This window comes from Dermacentor albipictus, chromosome 5, assembly GCF_038994185.2.
Source record: "Dermacentor albipictus isolate Rhodes 1998 colony chromosome 5, USDA_Dalb.pri_finalv2, whole genome shotgun sequence".
Classification (NCBI taxonomy): domain Eukaryota; kingdom Metazoa; phylum Arthropoda; class Arachnida; order Ixodida; family Ixodidae; genus Dermacentor; species Dermacentor albipictus.
The window spans coordinates 116,368,415-116,392,218 of record NC_091825.1 but is presented as its reverse complement, the minus strand read 5'-3'; the positions used below and the strand labels follow the sequence as shown (position 1 = coordinate 116,392,218).

Below are 23,804 nucleotides of genomic sequence, written 5' to 3'. Positions count from 1 at the left end.
ATCTTAGAGAGTGCAGCAACTTGATTTGACGCTGGATCTTCTTTTGTGGGCGTCTCGCCTCCCTTAAGTCGTTGATGGACCGTCGTTCTGCACTACGGTGCCGGAGCCGCTGCCATGCCGCTTCGAATTCAGAAAATTTAGGAGTAGGTCTAAAACGCTCGGGGCTCTTTGAGCAGCGTCGTTAGTTAGCTGATCGATGGTTGCAAGTAGACAGTGTTGAGATTTTTATACATCTTTTCCATGAGCCACGTGTGTTTCGGCCAGTCGATGCGTTGAAGAACTGTGCTAGACTGTGACTGGCCCATTCCTTCGAATTTAACACATGTTGAACCGTGATCCCTACCAAACCCCTTCGCACTGGCATTCAGGCATCATGAAGGAAAAGTTAAGTCCAAGCAACCGCGGTACTTCAATCCCCGCCGAAACATGGCACTACCATCATTTATCCAGCAGAGTTCATGGTCCGAATCGAAGAATAGTACACGTCTTCGTCTGAAATTAATCTTTAAGCTTCCCCATTGCGGATGATGCACACCGTCGGTAAAAATTCATGGTCCAGGTTTCGCTGCTAGAACTGCACTTATTCTTTCGTTGTTAAATCTGCTCGAAGGTAAAATGTAGGCACCTATACGAGCGTGAGTGAGACGTTCTTTCATTTTATAGACAGGCATATGTATTTATAGCCGTCATCAGGTGTTACTGGGATAAAACGTAAGTGAAATCCCATCTGGTATAAACGATGACTTTGCTGCGGTCGCTACAGGCGGAAAACAAAAGAAGCTTCATAACCTGACAGGCGGATGGCGCTCTCAAGTTCGGCTAAAAAATGGCGATGATTGGAACTTTGTTCTTAAAAACTAAGAAACAAAAGTCCGAAACGCGGGATTTATGGCCTCGAGCATTGCACTGGAAGAGAGACGCTTCTTTGACTTCTCTAACGAACGAGTGCAGAGAAGCAGCCATGGTCCTTTTCAAGACATAGGCTGCTGTCTGAAGGTTAAGCATGATTCGGCGAGCGCGCTACATGCTGCTGCTCCGCTGGCTGGCTTATCCTTTGCAATAGTGGCCACTCCTCGCGTGAGAGAATGGCCTTAGAGACTTTCTGCTTAGGATCCTCGCTGCTACTATTGCTAGTTGTCTGTGGAAGTGTGCGAACTGTCAGTGGACGCGGTGCATCCTTAGCAATCGCAGGGGATTTCCTAGATCTCGCTCGTGGTGAACGCCGCCGAACCACACCTTAGCGGCAGCCTCCATGTGCGACGAACCATCCCTGGCCATGTTGCCTCAAGTCTCTCATCTCCTTTTTCACATGTGGGCAATTCCTCGAAGATGTATCGTGAGAGCCTTGACAATTGGCGCATTTTTGTTTTTTCTATACGACGATGTCGGTGGTGTGCGACCCAGAGCATGTCGTGAGCACACGGCTGCGTATGTTCAAACAGAACTAACGCGCACTATCCTTTGACGCTTCCGGCACTGAAGTGGCTTTGGTTACAACAGTCCGTGCTATACTTGTCGGAAGTGACCGACCATGACGTGCGATGGTAAGCTGTCTCTTTTAAACATTAGCTTCACGCAGTGCAAATTCTCTAGACGATGGGCGTGCACTATAACAACTACCGCTGTCGCCGGCGTGATGAGTATGGGCAAGTAAGCATCGCTGACGGAATCGTCTCTTGAAATCGCCTCTTGACGTATCTTGACGTATACGATTGCATCGGCGAACGTATAGACGAGTTCACCAGAACAACATTCTGGTGAACCATAGGAATATAGCAAAGGGACGTGATTATATGATGTGATTTCCGAGGGAAAACTCAAGTGCATGGGCAATCTGCTCGCCAGACTGGTCCGCCCGTGTTGAGCTGTTTGCGCTGCCGTTTTCGACTCGATACTCGCATATTTGGATGCGGCCAGCCAGCGCTAGCCCGTTAATACTCGTACATACATCTGTGTAGGAGTGGAATAAATTATACGGCAAAATGGCGTGAACTACCTGTCAGTAAGATGACGCGTGCGCAAATGCACGCACTGTAGCGCGTGAACGCAATTCGTTGCTTAAAAAGAAAAGCGCACATTTTTAGCGAATGCCGAGGAGCGGTTGCGTCTGAACTTCTTGAGATTTTTCACATTTAAAAAGAACTCACTGTGCCTTAGTTATACATTAGTAACTTCTATGAGAGCGACGGATGAGCGAAGGCCAGTTTTTTATAACCTACGAGTGGTCGGTTTTGGGTTATTTTTCAAAACAGTCTTGTGTGCATCTTGACATATGATCGAGTGTGCGTATATTCACGTATCCGAACAAGATAAAGGGCTCGTGGGAAGATGGACAGCTGGAATGACCAGCAGTGGCCGAACTAGGGAAAGCATCAGTCTTCTTCGACAACGCTTCGGGAAGTCTCCATGTTTAAACTTTGGTTCCAGACTGAGGCTTCCTTTTGTTCGGGCACTGTTAATGATTATTTATTTATTTATAGATGCTGCAATTCCCACGAAGCTATTCGGCACATGGGTTACAAAAATAATCTTATTGCATTACTTGCAAACATGAAACAAACGTGGACTCAATTCGCAGCATAGAAAACAAAATAACACTGTTCTAACAAGAGAGAGAGAAAAAGAACTTGGTGACGTTAGGTTGCAGTAGAAAACGTTAACACTCGGCTGAAAGGCTTCATTATTAGTTAGACTTTTCCAACTCGTTAACATCTCTGAAGCAATTACCACGCGTGCGAAATGGAGTTACTGTCAATTGATGCCTTTGTCTAGTGTTTTATGCAGATGGGAACCAGTGTTTTTTTTTTATATAGGGTTAGTAGCACCCTTTTGTATTGCTTAACATGACACGTAGTAACAGAGTGCCGCGTGTCTGGCCACATTACCGAGGCTTTGGTCTGGCATATTTATGACGAAGTCTGCAGTGTTACTTAGAAGTGTAATCATCAGGAACGTGGCATGTTTTCATTCCCGCTGTCCCAGTTTTGTATGCGTCCGTGTGATATCCTTTGTATCACGATGTCGTACGACTCTTAGGTCGTGACACTGTATCCTTGCACGGTGTAACCAAAGCCTGAAATTAACTGCGACTGAAAAAAAAAGAGCAACGTCAATGTTTTGTATCAATCAATACGCCTTGCAGCTCTGCAAACTGTAGTTCACTGCAAACTATATTTACGCATTGAAGTCCATTTGCCCCTAGTAGAAGTATGAAACAATAATGCGTTTAGAACTGCGATTGTTCAATTGCGAAGAATGTTTGTGGCGAACACAAGTTTACGATGCTCAAGGCCTGATAAGGTCCAAAAACGTAAGAGATTTAAGGTAGCCAGTAATGCTTAAAAAGACACCACAAGTTGAGACAACATTGCTGGTTATTACTCTTCGCATATCGCGAACTTTCTTAAAGGTTTAGCATATTTAATTTCAATTTGAAGTTTTGGAATTTTCTTTCCTGATTACGCCTGATTCTTGGTCGAGCTCTTCATTGGATACATGTACCGCAGTTCCTGAGGTCATCATTACCATCATGTCACTTTGGAAAGCACTTAACAGCGTAGTATCAGATTGGCTGAAACGTGTTTTGCGAACTTAAAAATATCATATGCGTCAATAAAGACAAGAACATTTATGATTGCTCCCATAAATTCACTGAGGTCTGAAGCAAGGATGATCTCTGCCTACATTGTTGATCTCGCTATGTGTTAAGGGCATAGAAAGACGACTGGAAAATGGTGAATTATGGTTTGATTTATCTTACGTTCGTAATAGGCAAAGGGTGCAACATAAGGTCCCTGGACTCAATTATGTGGGCGACATAATGCTGCAAGCTGACAATGCAAGAGCTTTACAGAGACTTACGAATATGTGTGGCAACGCAGTCGGGAATGACAATCGTTAACAAAGAGACGAGTAATAACGTAGTATCCATTCAACACCAAGTCATGCCTACAATAAAGCAATATATATAGCTGGGCGTATACATAAACTAAGGAAAGAGTTGCTCAAGCACCCATCAAGATAATCCGAAAATAAAGGGAAAGCTGAATTCCATAATAATTAAACACAGAACACTATGGGGCTAAAATAAATATGATGTGGTCCGTGGAATATTGAGTGATGAAGCAGCGATGGTACAAGCTCTAACGTTCGCAAATGCCATTCTGTGCATAAAATCGGATATTTTGTCGGGGTTGGGAGTTAAGGAAAGGCGGGTAGGCCACTTGGCTTTGGGAGCCCACGGTAAAACCACAAATGAGGCAGTTCAGGGTGGTATGGGTTGGGCCTCTTTTGAAATGAAACACAAAATTAGTCTTGAAAAAAAAAAACAACTCGTGACCATTGGCAAGAAAGGGGCAGCTAAAGTGAACAAGTATCTGTACCTGAAATGCGTGGACACCGAATGAACGAAGAGGTAAAGGAAGTTGGCAACCACGTTCGGCGTAATTGAAAGGGTAATTAGAAAACTAGGGGTCATCAAAAGTAATGTGAGAGAAACGGAGACTGTAAAGTGGATGCAAAGGATGATTACCAGAAAAAACCACGGAGATGTATACGAGAATGGGAAGAAAGAAATTAGAAGAGAAAATCTGTATTATGGCACAAAGGGAAGTGCCTTGCTCTTTCAGGCTCGAGCTCGTTGCCTAGGTACAAGAACATAGCGGAACAAATATTCGCAACGAAATGAGGCCTGTGTCCGCTGCAGCTAAATTACGGAGCCCACGCAGCTCATCCGAATGGAATGCGAAGGAGTTCACCCATTGAGACCCGTAGGTAACGCCCACCTTCCAGAAGCGCTTGGATTTAAAGTAGTAGAAGCATTAACTGGTCAGCAGTTGGGATAAACAAGATACATTTATTGTATTGGTGGGAAAAAAAAGCAGGGGAAGAGATTGATACGACCGGATCCGTTTCAGGCATATGAAGCTACACAAGGGAGATATAAATGTCTTGAGGGAGAGAAAAAATATTAAGGCGATGTATAAAAAATGCTAGAATAATAAGCACGTATAGCATACCTTACTAACTCAAGCAGGCTTCATAATCAACGTCGTCTTTATCCTTTCTGTCTACACCATTTCCCCTTCCCCCAACGCCGAGTAGCAGGTCAGAACATTGGTTCAAGCCGACCTATCAGCTTTTCAGTCATAATAAATTCCTCTCTCTCTCTCTCAAGCAGGCTAGGTTCTCATTTGTCGCCGCCCCGTTTCAAAGGGTATTCCAATAATTAAATCATCATAATCATCATTGTCATCTCCATGTACACATGAAAAATGGTGTATATAAGTCCAGAAATCCTGCCATGTGACGCCGACAAACCCCAAGGCCATCAGGCCGGTCTCGAGTCGTCAATGGACCGTTGTGCGGGAGATCGGTTCTTGAGCGACAACTTCGCAAGAACCTTGTCTCGATGCACGCGCTCGTATATATACCTACTAGTGCTCAAGATAAATCTAAAGTAGCACCTTGACATTTAATGTAGGAGCTGCTACACTTCTCAACTGTATACGTGCGCATTTTAGCCGATGTCACTGTCCCGCTATAGCCATGACCACTGTGTTTGCGTGCGTGTAACTGCCGCGCATCGGGGTGCCTTTTCACTTCAGCTGTTGTCGCGGTAGTTTTTGAAATAGATTGGTTTTTTTTTTTTACTTCGCGGGTAGCGCACGAAAAAGGCACTGCCCCGCGCCGTGTCAGTTAGCGTCAATAAGAGCTTTCTCTCTGCTAATTACGAAATACAAGTCCCTGCTAGGTATGAAGGCGCGAGAAATAAGATACACGCAGTCAAAAGAGAGAGAGAGAGAGAGAGAGAGAGAGAGAGAGAAGTTTATTATACGAAACAGTGTCCTGAGTGAGGCCAGGTATCACTCTAAGGTGGGAAGGCTCCTTAGTCCAGGAACCTTCTGGCTTCGACTGCCCTCTTGGCCCTGGCGACGAGTTGTCGTTGGTCTTCCAGGTCCCCGATGGCTAGCTTGGCCTCACGCAAAATAGACAATAAAAAAAATACAAATAGACAGTACACCGGTACATACACCAGCGTACATGTGCACGCTCCCACTAAAGCTAATCATGTAGTCTCGTTAAGCGCCACATGTAGGTTTCAAGAATACTAAAATCGCATTTGATGCGCGCAAGGAACCGTCGATGCTGCTCCGTGGATTAAAGCATCCCGCAATTCGAAGCCTGGGTCGTGCTGCACGTGCAGCACATGTTGGAGAGACCCCAGCTCCGTCTGACGGGTGAGGACAGCACGTGACTGCAGTTGCAGAAGCAGGAAAAGAGCAACTATACGACAATTTGCTGGAAAACCATTACTTGCTGGTAATCGGGTGATGGGTTAAACAGCACGCGCTATTTCTTCGCGCTGATTCAAAAAAAAAACACGAGAAAAAGAAAGACTCAGAAAAAGGAAGATTGAGGCTTCTATAATCTAAACGTTGATGGTTCGCGATCTCCGTTTCGAGAAATGACGTGTAGTGCCTGTGATTTTTTCTTTATTCGCCCGGAACCAAACAGGCTGTTCTTGTGCGACGGTAATGACATCCTGGCTCTCATGTGGCATTTTGAACGCGGTTATTTAGCACACGCGATCGGCTCGCATTTTGCAATCCTGCAATGCTCGGCTTCGTAGCGCCGGTGTAAAGCATCGTTGTTTAATGATGGTATTGTAGGTTGTAGCGGAAATCTTCACCGTGTGCCTTGACGACACGAGCACTCAACTTGACATATTGCGCAGGCAGCGCAGGAAATTATTCCCCCTTTTTGAAATAGCTGGCGCGGCGCCAAACCCTCCGCCCCAGCTCCTGTCTAGCAGTTGTCTTTTTTATTGTTTTATTTAGTCTGATAAAAGCCAATACATTCGTCTTAGCATGTTCTCTTGTCTACCTAAGGTCATATACCAAACATAATTTCGGGCATGGCAGCCCTCAACTGAAGAGTTCACCTGAACCATCATGTCATTGTCATGTCATTGAATGTCATGTCATTGACATTGAAATGTCATTCATCATTCGCAGAAGGCCTTACGCAAATGGTATGCGCCACGCTAAATTGAAATCGTGGCGTGGAATATGTGTCTTCGATCTGCGTACTTCGCGCGCGCTTACCTTCAGGATGAAATGATAGAACATAAACTACGATGAGTTTCAGTTGTAGATTGCTTGACCGGAAGTGGTACAGTATTCGCATCACGACTCTGTTTTATTTAGCGCACATGGCACGCGATGGAGTCTTACCGAAGAGAACCAACTTTGGAAAACAATGTTTGGAGTTGCAGAGCTGTCAAATGCATGCAAGTCATGCCTTTATTTCGTGTGGTACATTATTCGCATCACGACTCTGATGCATTTTGCGCACATGGCATGCGACGGAGTCTTACCGAAGAGAACCAACCTTGGAAAACAATGTTTGGTGGTGCAGAATGTGAGATATGTGCAAGTTATGCCTTTATTTCGTACAAATCAGATCATGCCTGGACTGGGAATGTAAACTGCGTGTCATCATGTAAGCGCTAAAAGGATAATTAATAAGCGTAAAATATTTTTTTAAATAATGAGTACTTGCAGACAGAAAGACAGTGAAAAGGAGCGCGCATGTGCGCTCTTAGCCGTTAGTTGCCCTTGTAACTTTCAGTGGTAAGTAGCAAGATGCATCTCCAACGATTCAGACCTCTCTGAAGGCACCAATTTCGAATGGAGATTTCGAACACCCTGTGAAGCCACCGAACAGGTAACTTATTATGATAGCAAACACTACAGCTGGCATGGAGCCTTAGAGCTAAGTCGGCCTCAAGCGACTTTCTTTGCGCGTTCAAGCCAATGTATAGTTCGTTTGGTACTCCTACAGAACGTTTCTTTTTCCCACAGAACTTGCCCAAAAGCTTTCCCGAGTCATTCTTCATTTATCTAGGGTTACAAAAACTAAACATCCTTGTATTAGTGTAAATTGTATCCTTCACAGGCTCCCTCTATATCTATACTGCTATTTACTCTTACATTCTGTTGCTCTTGAAGTTTCGTTGTTGTATATCGGTTCTTTTATGTATATCGCATATTGTGGAAGGCAGAGCTATAAAGCAGCGGATCGCGCAAGTCGTCCAGATGGCGGTTGGCCTTGATGCTTTTCATTAACTCCGTGCTTTCTGTTTTATTTCACACTTCCGTTCTCAGTCAAAATCTATACTTGTGTTACCTGTGCTTTAAAAAACGTACTTTTGGACGTTGCCAACGCTGTGCAAATGTACAAGTAACGGGAGCTCTTCAACCTTGATACAGAGCTTTTTTTTTTCAGCGTATTCCTTCCAGTTTTTAATTTTTTTTGCCTAGACACGAAGTATAACGCTCATTTAACCTGTAAAAGTTTACCGGAAGCATTTTTACGGCGAAGGAATAGAGTTTCACGTATGACAAGTATTAAAAAAATGAGAGGGCTGAAGCGTAAAGCGAGCATACACGCATGCCAAGCGAGATGAATAATGGGATCCAGGGGGCTAGAGTGTTTGCCAGTTACAAGCATATAAACATACATAGAAAACAAGAAACTGGTGACAAATCAAGAACACGAAAGAAATATTCAAGATAAAAGGCAGCGGGCGTAATATAAGTAGAATGACAACACTATATATAGCTGACAATACATAAAGGTAAGAAACTCGAAAGAACAGACAGAAAGGTGTCAAAGTTTCAACACAAAAGAAATATTGAGGATAGAACACAGTGTCATTAGCAAGCTGCAAAGCAGTACTTCTGCATACGATAAAAATACCAAGGAAGACAGATAGCAGTGGGTATTTTATAACATGGACAAACTACGAAAAAGGAAATTCCCTCTTAGCTTCATTTACTACCTTCATGAAACCAGACGTAGATTGAAAGCATACACGAGCATTTTCATAAGCATCGACATTTCAGTAGATGTAAGGTATCATTCTGTACTTGACGACGGAGCAGTACTCCCTCCAATGGCGGCCGTACTTCTCCGCGCACAGTTTCTCGAATCGGTACGCCGTGTGCGCCAACAGGCACGCGTGAAAGACGGTGCTCAAATACGGCACCAGGCTTTGTCCTCCCGCTGGCAGCACCCAGGACACGTGGGTGAGGATCTCAAGTACGTAGTCGGGTCGATGGCAAAACGACCAGAATCCTGACAGCAGCAGCACGTCGGTCTTTTCTTTGCCAGCGCTGTCCCGGTACGTTGCCCGGATTACCCTCGCTGGAGATCGCCAGGTGGAGCAATCGCCCTGAGATTCCCTGACCAGCTGCTTCTGGCGGTTGCACAAGTACGCCAACAGGCTCACGACCAGTCCCACGGCCGTCATAAAAATTGCCGGGACCAAGCTCATGTCTGGGCAGTGCTCCACCATGTAGAAGTTCGAAATTGCGTATATCGGGCCCATGAAGGCGATAAAGCCAAAAGATAAGTAGTAGCCTGCGTAAAAGAAGTGACAAGCGCGTGCGAGTCAGTTGAACCCGTTTGTGGAAAAGAGCTTAGATATTCCAAACTCGTGAAACAAATGTTTCCTTTCGAGGAGATATTTCCCAACCTGCATGTTCCACGTTTGACTTTACACACGCTTTAAGATGCCCGGTTGTTATGAAAAACCTCTGCTAATTATTACGCTGAAACCTAATATCGTCAACATGTTCATTAAAAAGGTTAAAAAAAACTCCAGGTTCACCATGAACGAGGCCAGACGAGTGTTTTAAAAATGAACGTGTATCTTATCTCTATTGCATTGGGAGGCTATAACACTTTAAAATATGTTACCTCCATGATGTGTACTCCATTATTTTTTTTAGACCATTTTTGGACAAGTTAGGTCGTATATCTGCCCCCCCCCCCCCCGCGTACACAGAATATGACACAGGAGGCAAACATCTCGACGTCCGCACAGATGCTTACCTCTTTAGTATATCTTTCAGTTATAAATGTTGTGAGGCGCTCATAAGGCTAACACTGTAGTTTCTCGAAATCTGCAGTAAAGTATCATATATACTATGTTGACTCTGTTAGAAAGGTGTTAGTTTATTAAATTACGAGGCCCGTGACGAGCTTGTAAGCTGTACAGATCAGTAGCATGGCTGACTCTGTGCATTAAGGCAATCACGGTACTCTGGCCAAGACACATAGAATTTACACTTTGCCACGGCTGTATACGTCGAGATCTGGACACGAAACTAGCATTACCACTCACCTGATCTGTCCACTACGACGTCCTCGAACTGCATGTAAGAGTCCTCTCGCCAAAAGAACTTCGCCGCATGCGCAGTCTGCAGAAAAGACGTCACCGCCATCGCCCAGTTCCAGCCCGAGGTCTCCACCTGGGCCTTCCAGCTGACCAGCACGAGAAGCTGCCACAGCATCATCCCGAATCGGCTGTTCGTCCACAGCTTGACGTCGAACCTCTTGCCCACGCGAGGGTACAGCTCGAGTCCCCAGTAGAAGTCGAACACGGCGCTTCCGGAGGGGCCGTGTTCTCCTGGAGATGGACTCGTCAATCCTTTCACGTAAAGAAGCGCCGAAACGAGAAAACCCTCGATGGTCAGCACCACGACCAAAGACGGTATGCCCTTGTAGATCGGGTAACCGGGCAAGTCTTTCTCGACCAGGAAGTAGCCAGCGATCAACATGGACAGGACGTAGTAAGTGAATCCCGAGTTTCGGTAGACGGGCCTGAATCCCGAGGACGTCGGTGGGCCGCGGTATGCTTTTCCGGCGAGCAGCGGGATCGAGAGTCCGCTGTACAGTGTGAAGGCGACAGCGAATGTCCAAGCCTCCCACGTGCCGAAGCCTTGGTCTGTGCATGAGCTGTAAACGAATTTCCCGAATCCTGACTTGAGGGCGAGGGATGGAGACGACTTGTGAGTGATCACGAAGGAGATGGCGCACATTAGTGTGACGGGCATGCTCAGGATTAGGACGAGCGGTACCACCGTGTACCAGAAGAAACTTGGCCGCTGTGGTTTAGCCACCATGCTGACACCTACGAAGACAGAAGCGTAAATTAGCTACAAACAGTGATACACATGTTTAATGTAATTGTATAATCGTAATCATGTCATCAGTATCCGGGGGTGGGGGGGGGGGGGTGTTATTCTGTAAGAGTCCACCTTGTGGACTGTCCATTTCGGCCGCTGCTGCTAGGCTAGGGCCGCTCGTATCCTCCTCTCTCGTACAGCTGCACCCGATCAGTAGCGACCGAAATGGACAGTCCACTGGTAGACTCTTACATAATAGCCCCCACCCCCCCTGATTTTTTGTATTCCAGTGACAGTGGTTACCCGCATTATTCGGTGCCTTTGAACTAAGACTACCCAGTCTTATAGAAATAAAAAAATAAGACCTACGCATACTTATTTTCAGTATTGCTTATATATATTACTAATAAATTAAGCTCATTTTCCTACGAACTATCGAGAAAACAAAGTTCGCACAATTACTAGTATTTGAAATCGTCTATAAGAGCTGGGTCGAATCGGTGCTTTTTATACTTTGATATGAAACTCCTTGCCTTTTCTCTTTCTTTCCTCCTCCACCTTTATATGAAGTTAGTGCATTATGAGCAAAGGGCCCGTTGGGATTCGTTTGCATTAGAGAAAATAAAATGGCTGTTCCACCCGAAAGACGAAGCACCGACTGCGATAGCAAATTAGTAGATAGCTGTACAAAGTAAGAATAGTAGCTTTATCGGGCGTATAAACTTGTAAACATTAGCTTATTAACTAAATTAACAATGATAGCGTGACTCACCAAGGACGTACAAGGAAACAGACACACAGCGACAGCGCTATCTTTGTGTGTCTGCTTCTTTCAACGTCCTTGTTCAGTCGTGCTTACACATATCATGGATTCAAACCAACCAGCCCGCCAACGTGTTTTAACTAAGTTAACCAACACAGTGTCACGGGCGCTCAGGTAAACATAAACACATCTCGCTCGATGAGTACGCAAACTCGCTGTGAAAATTTCGGAGTGAGGAATTGCGACAGCAGCAAGCGAATTGACCATCATGCGTCTCTCGCTTCAACGCGAACGAAACTTCGAAAGCAAAGACGTCTACTGCGGCGTCTGCAATTCGCGAGGCCAACGCCGTAGTAGACGCCGCGGTTGTCTCCACTCTGTAAGGAGTGGCGGACGAGGAGGACTTCGAGTTTTTTTTTTATGCGAAGCATATTACTAGAGCTCAACCCAGCTCCTCAGGCGCGGCGGTGTCGCCTTCAATACCACGTGACACCGTGACGTCACGACAGAGGAGAAACGGGGCTCCAACTCGCGGCGTCGCCTTCAAGGCTGACCACGTGACACCGTGACGTCACGACAGAGGAGAAACGGGGCTCCAACTGGCGCCGTCGCTCGCGGCGGTATATAAGCAGCTGCGCTTGCCTCTGCTAGACACTCACGAGGTGAGATGCCTCCTGGAGACAGAGCTGCTCGTTGGAATGAGAAGCGAAGGTTGCGGCGTGCTGCAGAGACTGATGAAGAGCGGGAAGAACGTCTGGCCAAGCAACGTGCTCAGTATGCGGCTCGGCGACAAGTTACTTACCAAGTTTAGCCACCAATATGCTTCGCGTCTGACTAGACTTAACCAAGCTAAGCCTCAGGCAATTTTTTTATAAAAGCCGCCAGAGAAGAACGCCCTTCCTCTTTCGCCTGACCCCTTAGCCTCGCGCGCGACAGAAGAGGACACGCGCACGCGAGGTTGAACTGTGTTCGCCGGCTCACGCTCACACGCTTTCACTTATACGGAACCTCACAGCGACGCTGACGGGAGAAATGCGCCTGGTGTGTCCATATAATTGCTATCACAATAAAAAAAGCAGCGGCATACTTGCGTGAACCTGCAGAATTACGATCTGACTTTCAGCGACGCCTTGAACGTGATTGCCTTGAACGAGCGTTGAAGGTGAACCACGTTCAACGCTGAGCAATCTCAAAGAAACACCTCAGGCAATTGCAATGAGCGATTGAGCAGCGTTCAGTATGGTTAGTGGAAACCTTGTCCTACTGGTGGAAATAGAATTGCAATCCCGCTAGTTAACAGCATAGTGTGATGCAGTGGATCAGATGATCCTAAAAGCTGCGCAGTTCGGAGTCACGTTATACGAGGCTTGAAGACGTGTTTTTCATAGACCCTTCGCATGGCGTTTTCCTTCTTTTTTTTTGTATCGAATTTGAGTAGCTCATTTCCAAGCTTATCATAGTTTCTTCATGAAGGGCCTAAATCACGACCAAGTGCTGGCTTTTTCCAGTTGCGTTTACCTCTTAACAGACACACACTACAATGCAATATGACACTTACCGTCGCGTCCGGCCATGTTGCTCAGCCACGAAACCTTTCGTGCACACCAAGCACACCAGCGGACTTCAGGGAAATTTCTGGGACGTTCGTTGTCTAAGCTGTTTTCAGAGGTGGCGCATGTGTCCCGCGGGTTGAGCTAAATCACATAAGACTGCGAAACGCACAGAAACGAAGCCGAATACCGCAGCGCTATAGGCTTGTGAAATTGAAAAAAAGCACTACGCTCGCGTTATTTTAGGAAAACTGCACACGTTGTTTGACACAATCTGACACGAACGAGAGAAGAGCGCCACACACGATGCGACGGGCGCACAAACAGCTACAGGTGCAGTGTCAGTAACGCTGCGTACAGGTTGTACAGCTGCGGGGCTTATGAGAAGTGGATGCTTGAAATTTGACGAGGCAGAAAACAAAACAAGACAGAAAGGAAGTTGGCTGGAAAGCAGAAAAAGAAAACTCGCTTTACGGGTAAAAAAACTGTCCCTGTATACCGACAGAAGAAAGCAGCAGAGCTTCGGCGCGGACATTATCGCAGTTTCAATACTGCCGAAGATGTGTTTACAGCGAGCAGGTGTAGTGCATTGTTCCTGCTGGTCGCGATATTAAGAGCAAGCTTTAGCTGGGATGCTCCTATCAAAATACATGTAAAAGCAGAGTTCGTTTTTCTCGACAACTACTGCACCAAACTTGACGAGGTTGGTTGCATTTAAAAAAAAAACTTAAAATCCAGTGTCTGCTTGTTTGGAATTTTTTATTTAAGTCGTCAATATTTTCCTAAAAATTGGCAAAATCGCGAATTTGCAGAAAACGATATTATCACGTTCGCAACTCTTTAACTCAGCAATGAGAAATTATATCACAGTTCTGTGAATTGCATATAGTAGTACATCTAAAGCGAACAAAATAGATATGTTACACATGAATCTCAAAAAGATTAGTAATATGTAACTACAGTTTTTGCGGAATCCTTGTACATAACGTAAAAGATTGATGTAATATATAAATTGACATATTTAATTTGTCCACTTTGAATGATACAATGTTTACAATTTTACACAATTTTTTTTACAATGTTTACACGGAGTTTACAATTTGTAAACTCCGTGCTTCTATATATTTTCGAGCTTTCAAATTTTAGAAAGCTATTTCAACAAAATTCAGGTCCTAAATAGAAAATCCGCTTCCAACTGTCAATAGAATTAGACTTTCTCTCTCAAATGCAACAAATTTCATTAAAATCAGTCCAGGGGTTATCTCAGGAAAGCGTTTTTGCGTTTTACGTGTATTTGAATAGGCTGCGTCGGAGTTGGGCCCGAGCTAAAGCTTCCTCTTAAACAACTGTCTCATATCTTATTGTGAAATCTTGCATGTTGAATTAGAATGCTTTTGTTCTCGGTGCAATTTTTTCACTACAACCACCCCTTTTTTGTATCTGAGAACGAAATTCTTGGCTGGGATGTAAAATTAAATGTTGCTTTTCTCAGCCACAAAAATTAGTATGAGCGTGAAATTTCGCACAATAATTCCACATGATATTAGCTTTAATATGAACGTAATGAAATTCGGTGCCTATATTCATCAAAAAATATTGCCTTCACTTGTCAGGCACCGTAAGAAAGACTTCCAATTAATTTTTTTTCCCGAGTTATAACTGAAAAAGTTTTGCGAAGTTTAAGGTTCAGACTATTTGCAACGAACTTGAGTATAATATTGTGAAAATGTCAGCGTAATCCGTCGGATAGTTTTCCAGAAAAGGTACATCAAGATTCGAAAAACTTCACGAAAAGTGACATTGAGAAAAAAAAAAGAATTACTGTGTATTTTTAAATTCAAGGTTGCGTGGTTGTCGGCACCATTTTTATATCGCTTCGAGCGTTCCCGCGCGATCGCCACTGCACGGTTTTGCTCCGCACAGTGAGTAATATTTGTGAGTATTGAAATAAAAAGAAAATCGGTCTTTCGGTCGGTTTACCCTACCATACACCCCTTAATGTATACGCATATCATTTGCAAGTTGTATTGCTCTCGTGCGTTTAGCTCTGGCACTTCGCAGCTGCAGCTTGGAGGTTAGACCGCACCCTTCAAGATCCGCACAGATCTTCTGTTGGATGTATAAGCACACATCCAAATATGGAAGTCAAGGCTCGGATAAATAAAGCACAGTTACTTAGTAAAACCAATTATAGCATTACACGCACGCGACGCGTATTCACGAAATTGTTGTAGTGGCGCTCGAAATACACGCGTCGCTGCGGTTGGATGAGCACGTGGTGTAGCCGAACCACGCGTAGCTCTCGCGAACAACAAGGACGCGTGATAAAGATCGCGCAACTTTTCGCGCGACGTACAAGCCTCTGTGCACAACACGCAAATCCCGATTTATGTGGCAGTACATCGAGGACAAAGTCACAGTGTACTATAGGCTCGTAAAGGCTGTTTCACTGGTCGGTCGCGTGTATACCCGCTTACAGTGTTTTCGAAGTCGCGATTGCCTCGTGCCTATTTCTTGCTTGGACGAGAGCAACATCAACAACGAAAAAAAAAAGGTAATAACCCGCCTTTTCTATGTTGAGTCCCTGCCCAGTATCCTACTGAAATCGGCGAAATGTAAAGCCGTCAGTTCTCTTCGCTATAGGCGACAACTTACAGTTTAAGGACGCAGGAATTAAGCCCCGTGAATCAATTAAGATAGCCAATTCGAGCTGAGTGTACGAGGTGGGCGTCCCAGCTGTTTTATATCAGGGGCTACATTCGTGAAATCCGCTTCGCGAAAAAAAAGTTGTAAATTCGGATTTGAAATTAAGCGCCTAGCCGCTGAAACTTCGATCCTGCATTAGGACACTCCTAAATTTCGCCAAAGTGCGCAACAACGGCTGGATTTTTCATGCTTGTTGCATAAATGACGCGTAAGAAACGCCATTGCAGAATCCGAACATTTTTTTTTTCAGAAGGCCAAATCTGTTATATAATCTTTCAATGCCGGGGACTTCCAAGCGAGTAATGTCATTCGGCAACGCGTTGATTATCCACCAAGAATACATACGAATCGTCTGTCGTAAGACTCACTGGCAAGAGTCAAAGAAACATCACTAAATTATTCGTATAGGCTACGAAAGGAAGCATCGGCGTGGGCATTTTGTCCAGCGCATATTTGTTAGAAATTGCTGAGGATTCTTACACAATTAAAGCTCTGTGCGTTGACTCAGTGAGTCAGCTTCTCTCTTCCATAGTTAACGAAGACACTTAGGCTAGTTGACGCATTTTCAATGACTGAAACATACGCGCAAGAAAATACAACAGGCAGGAAGGAACAGTCTAGACAGAATGCTACACGTTATCATCGTCTTTCTCTTCTTTTCTTTTTTCTGTTCGCCTCTCCCCTTAATCATTACCCTGAGTAGCCGGCTATAATTGCGCACCAATTCATTCATAGGGATCTCTCTGCCTTTTCCTTGCAATACACATATTTGCCCCCATCAGGGTGCATTTCTCCATGCAGTAACGGTGGTTCCACTCTGAATGCAATAGTGTGCTGGTAGCTCCATTATGAGGGGCTATAAGTGTTTATCCCATATTTGACTCTCCTGTTCAAGGGACCGTTCTTCGCGACCATTTGTCCTGTCGGAGCAAATGCACCCCAAGAAGAATGCAAGAACTATATCTAAAGAGGAGTCAAATTCGAGAGAAGCAGTTACTGCGGCAAGGAGGAGTTTCTAGCACTCCCTCTAATCTTGGGGCCTTGCTTGTGTGCTTACTGAATGGCGGCATTGAATCTCGGAGGCAGTGAAATTCGTAGCATAGAGGTTCAGGGACCTTGGAGGCTGTGCAACAATAGTGCGACATCGCTTTCTTTGAGCTACAAGGCCGAACTGACTGTTATCATTACAGTAAGAGTCAATGGCATGCGGACAATAGGTAGAATGCAGGGCTGTTTGGTTTCAATGCCAAAGTAAACAAAATCAGAAGCTGCGTCCGAGCATTATGGCCATTTGTATGGCTCCTCGAGCAATGGCGCGTGCATCATTAACTGTAGACAGGAACGCCGCCTACCAGTCCGGAAATAAGAATGATCCTGCAATATTGCATTTCTCATGTAGTGCTGTGACTATCACCGTCTTTATTTTACTTGCAATAATATGTAGGGTGCGAAATAAATGTTGGGGATGTACGTGTCGAAAGCACGATCTGATTACGAGGCACGCCGTAGTGGGGGTCTCCGGAATAATTTTGACCGCCTGGGGTTCTTCAACGTGCCCCCATTGCATGGTATACACGGACGTTCCTTGCATCTCGCCCCCGTCGAAAAGTGGCCGCCGCTGCCGGGATTCGATCCCGCGACCTCGTGCTTATAGCAGTGAAACGTCAAAGCCACTAAGTGACCACGGTTGATAATACATAGGGTGTCTCACAAAACAGTTTGCCTATGACTGGTTTCGCTCTCCACACCTTCGCTGCCTTATACAAATTCTCGCACATCTATGCCGATTTGTGGGAGAAATGTCGCTTGTCTCAAAGGCTTGATTGCGTTAATTTTGCGGAAATGACAAAGATATCTATCAGGATCTTACGTGGGTGCCACAGGCGTGAGACTCATAAAGCGAGCGCAGTATAAGCGCTATGCTGAACTTAGGCTTCCATGATAGAGGTGCCGCACTCATTAAATGCGCAAACTGTTGACATCCTGATTGCAACTATTTTCTGAACAGATTCCAGAAGTAGTTCACGTATAAAAGCAATAAACATAGCGAAGACGCCACGACATTGTAATAGTTCTTGCAGAATGAATCATTTAAGTTATAGTGCATGTATACCATTCTTTAAGTATATGTTGAGAGCGTCGTGTGTAATTACGGATTGCTTCGTGTCTCCATGCTCTAAGTAGGGAGTGTCAGGTCAAGGGGAATGAAAAAATTAAATGGTTCTAACACTTCAATTGCTGAAGATGTGAGTGAAGGCTCAATGCGATGCGCACGTTAGTTTCGATTCTTCAACTCCATTTGTTGCTGGGCTACAGTTTGCTTATTATACTGAAGGAAAGATCCAGCGCAACGTTTCACTTAAAAAAAGTTCGCGCTTATTCCTTAGTTGTAGTCGTTGGGTACTGCGTCTTTTCTTCGGCCACACTTTCGATTTCCCCGAAATGAACGCACCCATCGGACGGAGCACAATCCGACGCGTGCATACATTTCGACACGTGTGTGCTACCAACAGGTATACACACTGCGTTGCACAAGGATAATGGTTTAAAGAAAAGGACAAGGTTATATGGGCCCAAAACGACAGCACCATCACCCTTTCCACGCCCCGCGTCCGAGGAGCCCAGCGGAATACAAGCGAGGACGAAAGAGGTAACAGCGGCAGGCGCTGCTAAGCCTAAAGGCAGCGCAAAACGCGCCGCAGTTGATTGCGCGGCCACAATGCACATAGCTTACACACAGCGCCTGCGCACTTGGCACACTTTTCCAGCGCATCGATAAAGCGCCGTCTGGCCGGTTAGCAACCAGACGACACAAAAGTACAAGCCAAAAAAAAAATACAAACGGCCTGTCAGTCGTCTCCGGAAGGAAAGAAAAAGCGGGTGGTAATGGCCTTGGCGAACACTGTCTCAAGTCAGGCAAAACAACGCGGAGCGAATGTGTTTATATTGCTCCGAAACGACATAAAGACGGCCCCGTCGGCGCACAAATTGACACAGAAGCGATGCTTACACCGCAGCCGACGGTAACCTTGACGATTGTCTCCTTGCGGCGCGCCTACCGTGCCCCGCGGCGCCTTTGCTAACTTCACGCGGGGGGTCGCTGCTATCGCATCGAGAGAGGGCCTCGCGTTATTCGCATCTCTCTAGCTTCTTTTCTTTTTCCCCTCAACCTGTCTCTGCACGTGTCCTTTGCGCATAAGGTGGTGGATAAACGGCACGTAGTGAGGAGGAAATAAAAACGGCTGCCGAGGTGATTTCACCCAGTATATACACCCTGGAGCGAAAATACGGCACTCGCTTGCGATCGCCATGTGCTGGAAGGTCTTGGTCCTGTCGACGACATGCTACGCGCTCTTCTTGGGCGCCCGGGCGCAGGTCGACGTGAGAGACCCCGAGCTGGGAGAATTTCAGGACGATGGCAAAGTGAGTTTCGCGATAGCTGATACGTATCACTGTCACAACGGATGTATATATATACCTGGCAGTGGCGAGTGACGGATGAGTCACTTTTCCAAGGCATAAGCGTCCGCTTGCAGTTGGGAAAGGATATGTGTATCCGAGTCAAATAGTCACGGGGGGGAGGTAAGGGGGGCAGGAAGTATGAGGGGAGAGTCTGCAGATGAATAGTAATTTAAAAAAAAACGGGTTGGAAATTATTCGGAATGAACGTTTAAGTCAGGGATGGCAGCCTATACCGCCATCCTTGGAATGTATCGTTCAGTGGTGTCAGAACTCCCGGCGCACAACCAAGAAACTTAAAGTGAAGTTACATATAACACCGCGTAACGAGTGACAGGAAGGAAAACAATAGATGTACCGTTTACCCTAAACGAAAGAAAGAAAGAAAGAAAGAAAGAAAGAAAGAAAGAAAGAAAGAAAGAAAGAAAGAAAGAAAGAAAGAAAGAAAGAAAGAAAGAAAGAAAGAAAGAAGCACCTGAGCGTTATATATTTAAGAGTATCTGGATTGCTTTTGGAGACTTCATTTCGTTTCACGAAGTTTCCTTTTTACTGCAACCCTGGTGCATATAAATTTCAGGATTATGTGGCGTTCTGTGGTGGGTTCACCTAATGTGGTAACAGCTCCAAAAGGACACCGTCGCCATAGCAACTGTTTCGCACTCGTGCTAAGTGACCTGCCACGAACACTTACGCTTGAAATGGCGCGACTGTAGTGGCGCAACTCACAATCCTGCAGGTCACTTGCGGTGGCAGCAGCATAAGCCTTTCCGTTTTCACTTTTTTCCCCTGATTATTCTCTGCAATCTAAAATTGTTTATTCGCACGAAAGGCCAAGTGACGAGAATACATCACACTGCCGTCGCGAGGTTAGTGACCTTCGAACACCAAAGCAACACGCAGTTGTGTGTGCGCTGTGAACCGTCTGTCCTTGGCACCGCCCTTATACCGATGACTTTGACTTTATTGAAATTTAGGCAATATACAGTTGTCCGGGTGAAGAGGGCTAAAGGGGCCACATGTGGTCACCTGACTAGGCCCTAGACGAAAGTTATACCCCACCAACTGTCCGCAGTGTTTCCCGTTGAAGCAGCCGTGGTTCATGGTGTACCGTAACTACGAAGCGGACCCTTTCTTCGGCCTGGCAGCGAAGTGCGTCCGCGTCAGCCCTACGGACGTCCCGTACGTCGACAACGCCACACACGTCAAGGTGGAGTTCGGCGACCACGACAGCCTGTGAGCATCTGCCATCACTTTACGAATTGTTAGATAGACACTTTGAGGCGTCTGCTTTGTATAGTGGTGGCGACAGGTGTCACTCGTAAGGAAGAGCCATGTGGAACTCGAAGATATTCATCGAGCTAGAATTGTACAAGAACGTCCACCTTCCAGAAGCGTCGAAGTTGAGATACGATGGGAAGGCTATCTTGTCAGCGGTAAAGATAAGGAGGAGATGATTGGAGTATGCATGAAAAAAAAAAAAAAAACGAGGCGGAGAGGCAGTGATGTGTAGGGGTTCGCCAGAGAATAGGTTAACTTCAGGGGATAATGCAGAAAGGGCCGCACTTTAGATTACAGCATGGTAACACGTAAGCAGCTCACACAGACTAGTTGTATATGTGCGTGCGTTTGGGACTTTATGTGCTGTTTATGTGTTTATGCGATCACTGTGCATATCATATCTGTCCCGCAGCACCTGGAGTAGCTTGCCAGGTGATCAGACAGGCTAACATTTCCAGCATATCATTAAAGTTTGTATTTCTCTCTCTCTCTCTCTCTCTCTCAGACTACCCCGCAGGGGCGTCTGCGCAAGCAGGCGTTTGGTGTGTTGCGACACCACGGACCCGAGCACACGAGGGTTGGACCCTCCCGCGTGTAGCCGTGCGCGGCTTAGCCGTGTCCGGGGAAAGGGGGATCCTGGGGGTTGAGCCAATGCCGGGTGCTCGGACCTTTACGGCCCCCCGGCGGAGGCAACACGCCTCTTTGGCCTCTGCTTCACGTAGACGGCACCCCCGGACTGACCCACCCGGGGGAAATCGGTAGTCGCCTTTTCCTGTCTCTCTCTTCTCAAACCTTCGTCTTTATCTCTCACTTTACATCTTTCCTGTCTTCTTCTCTCTTCTATTTACTTCCTTCTTCTTGGCGGCAAGGGTTAACCCTGTGTGGCTATCCAATCTTGGGTACACCATATTTGGTTATAGTGGCGGCGTACGGCTGGCGTCGTGCAGACTTGCATGCAAGCTCTGCCGCGTCCCCTCGTTGGGCTCCGTGGTGGGTGGTCGGCGCTGTTGCCGAATTTTTATACATTTTCATGGAAACCACTTTCCCCAAACTTCCTGATCGCCCTCAGAAACGAGGGCGCACCGAAGAGCTCTTTCAATTTTTCGGACGACAAGTCCACAACTTCCCTCGATTCCACGTCATTCACTCAGAAAAGCCAGACAAACTAGTGCGATCCATTTCACCGTTCCTTGTTTCCAAGTCTTTGACCGAAGTTTTCGGTACAGGATATAAGGTGTCGAGAATGTCAAGTGGCGATCTCCTTTTGGAGCTCCAAAACCAGAAGCAGTATGAAAAGCTGCCGAAACTTGTCGCATTTGGCGAGACCCAAATAACAGTAACCCCGCACCGTACCATGAACACAAGCCGCGGTGTTGTCTCGGACGATGACTTGCTGGAGCTCACTGAGGATGAACTCTTGGAGGGCTTCAGTGACCAGAACGTTATCAATGTTAAAAGAATTAAGATCAGGCGTGACAGCAAAGAAATCAAGACCAAACACCTTATATTGACTTTCGGCTCAAGCATTCTGCCCGAGTCTATAGAGGCCGGGTACATCAAGCTCCGTGTTCGGCCATATGTGCCAAATCCCCTTAGGTGTTTTAAATGCCAACGCTTCGGCCACAGCTCGCAGAGCTGCCGAGGCCGTCAAACCTGTGCGAAGTGCAGTGCACACGAACATACTTCTGAAGCTTGCGTGAACACCCTCCATTGCGTAAACTGTGAAGGCGAGCACGCCGCATACTCGCGGTCGTGCCCGTCCTGGAAAAAAGAGAAAGACATAGTCACAATCAAAGTAAAGGAAAACATATCATTCAAAGAGGCACGCAGGCGGGTAGCATACTTGCCAAAGAAAAGCTTTGCCGAAGTGGCGCGTCAGGGGGCAGCGTCACAACGGCCTCCGGCGGCTGTCCGACCCACAGGCAGTGAGTCGGCAGCTACGCCGTCTGCCCCCACGGCGGTTGCAGCTAGCGCTGCTCCGTCAACCCTGAATGAGGGATCACCGACCCCGAAGGTTGGCGCAACCGAGGTTGCCCCGGCCTCCCCGGCCTCCCCGGCCCCTTCCTGCGCTGGCAACAGCCGGCGCAGCCAAATCCCTCAGGGAACCCCATCGACCTCCGGGCTGGTGGGCGCAGGGGTCTTGCCCTCCAAGGTGGGACCCTCTCTAGTAACTTCTCGCTCGCAAGAGCACGTGTCCGGCACCTCACACGAGGCAATGGACACTACACCTGTCTTCACGGCGCGCCAAGCGCCTAAGGAGCGGCGAGGCTCCCTCGAACGCTCCAGAAAGGGCAAAACCCCGATTACAGGGCCTCGAAAGAGCTCTGTAATCTAAGACATCTTTCAGTTTCCGTACACACAGCACCAACTTACTTTAAAAATGGATACACAAATAATTCAGTGGAATGTCCGAGGTCTTCTTAGAAACCTTGATGATGTGCAGGAAATCATCCACCAACACAATCCCAAAGTGCTGTGTTTACAGGAAACACACTTAAAATCCAAACACACAAACTTTCTCCGACAGTACATAAGTTTTCGCAAAGATCGCGATGATGCCGTCGCATCATCCGGTGGTGTGGCCATTCTCACCCATAAAAGTATAGCATGTCAACCTTTACAGCTACGAACGCCCCTTGAAGCAGTGGCAGTGCGAGCTGTTCTGCTAAACAAACTTATCACTATTTGCTCAATTTATATACCCCCACACTACAAACTAAGCAAACATGAATTTCAGTCCTTCATAGATGAACTGCCAGAACCTTACGTGGTACTCGGGGATTTCAATGCGCACAACAGCCTGTGGGGTGACTCTCGTATAGATGCGCGAGGTCGTCTTGTTGAACAGTTCCTATTCTCTTCTGGTGCATGCCTGCTGAATAAGAAGGCACCCACATATTATTCTCTCGCCAACAGAACATTTTCATCAATTGACCTCAGCCTAGTTTCCCCGTGTATACTGCCTGAAATCGTATGGGAAGTTATGAACAATCCTTACGGAAGCGACCACTTCCCAATGCTGCTTAGAACACCTGAAGTAAAGGAATATCCACCACAAACTCCTAGGTGGAA

At 46.3% G+C, this 23,804-nt stretch overlaps 2 protein-coding genes across 2 annotated transcripts in view; one reads left to right on the top strand and one right to left on the bottom strand.

The window, feature by feature from the left end:
• Bet3 (blocked early in transport 3) overlaps positions 1-23,804 on the top strand; it is a 59,756-nt gene that overhangs the window by 27,286 nt on the left and 8,666 nt on the right. The window contains exon 5 of the mRNA XM_065449348.1: positions 20,527-20,687. Within this exon, the coding sequence (XP_065305420.1) occupies positions 20,527-20,687 (161 nt within the window). The remainder of the gene's footprint in view (positions 1-20,526; positions 20,688-23,804) is intronic.
• Positions 8,771-13,602, bottom strand: LOC135916110 (uncharacterized). The gene is made up of 3 exons (XM_065449347.1): positions 13,298-13,602; positions 10,193-10,981; positions 8,771-9,426 (listed from the first exon to the last, which is right to left on the bottom strand). The coding sequence occupies exons 1-3, from the start codon at positions 13,311-13,313 to the stop codon at positions 8,906-8,908; spliced, it is 1,326 nt and encodes a 441-aa protein (XP_065305419.1). The 5' UTR covers positions 13,314-13,602; the 3' UTR covers positions 8,771-8,905.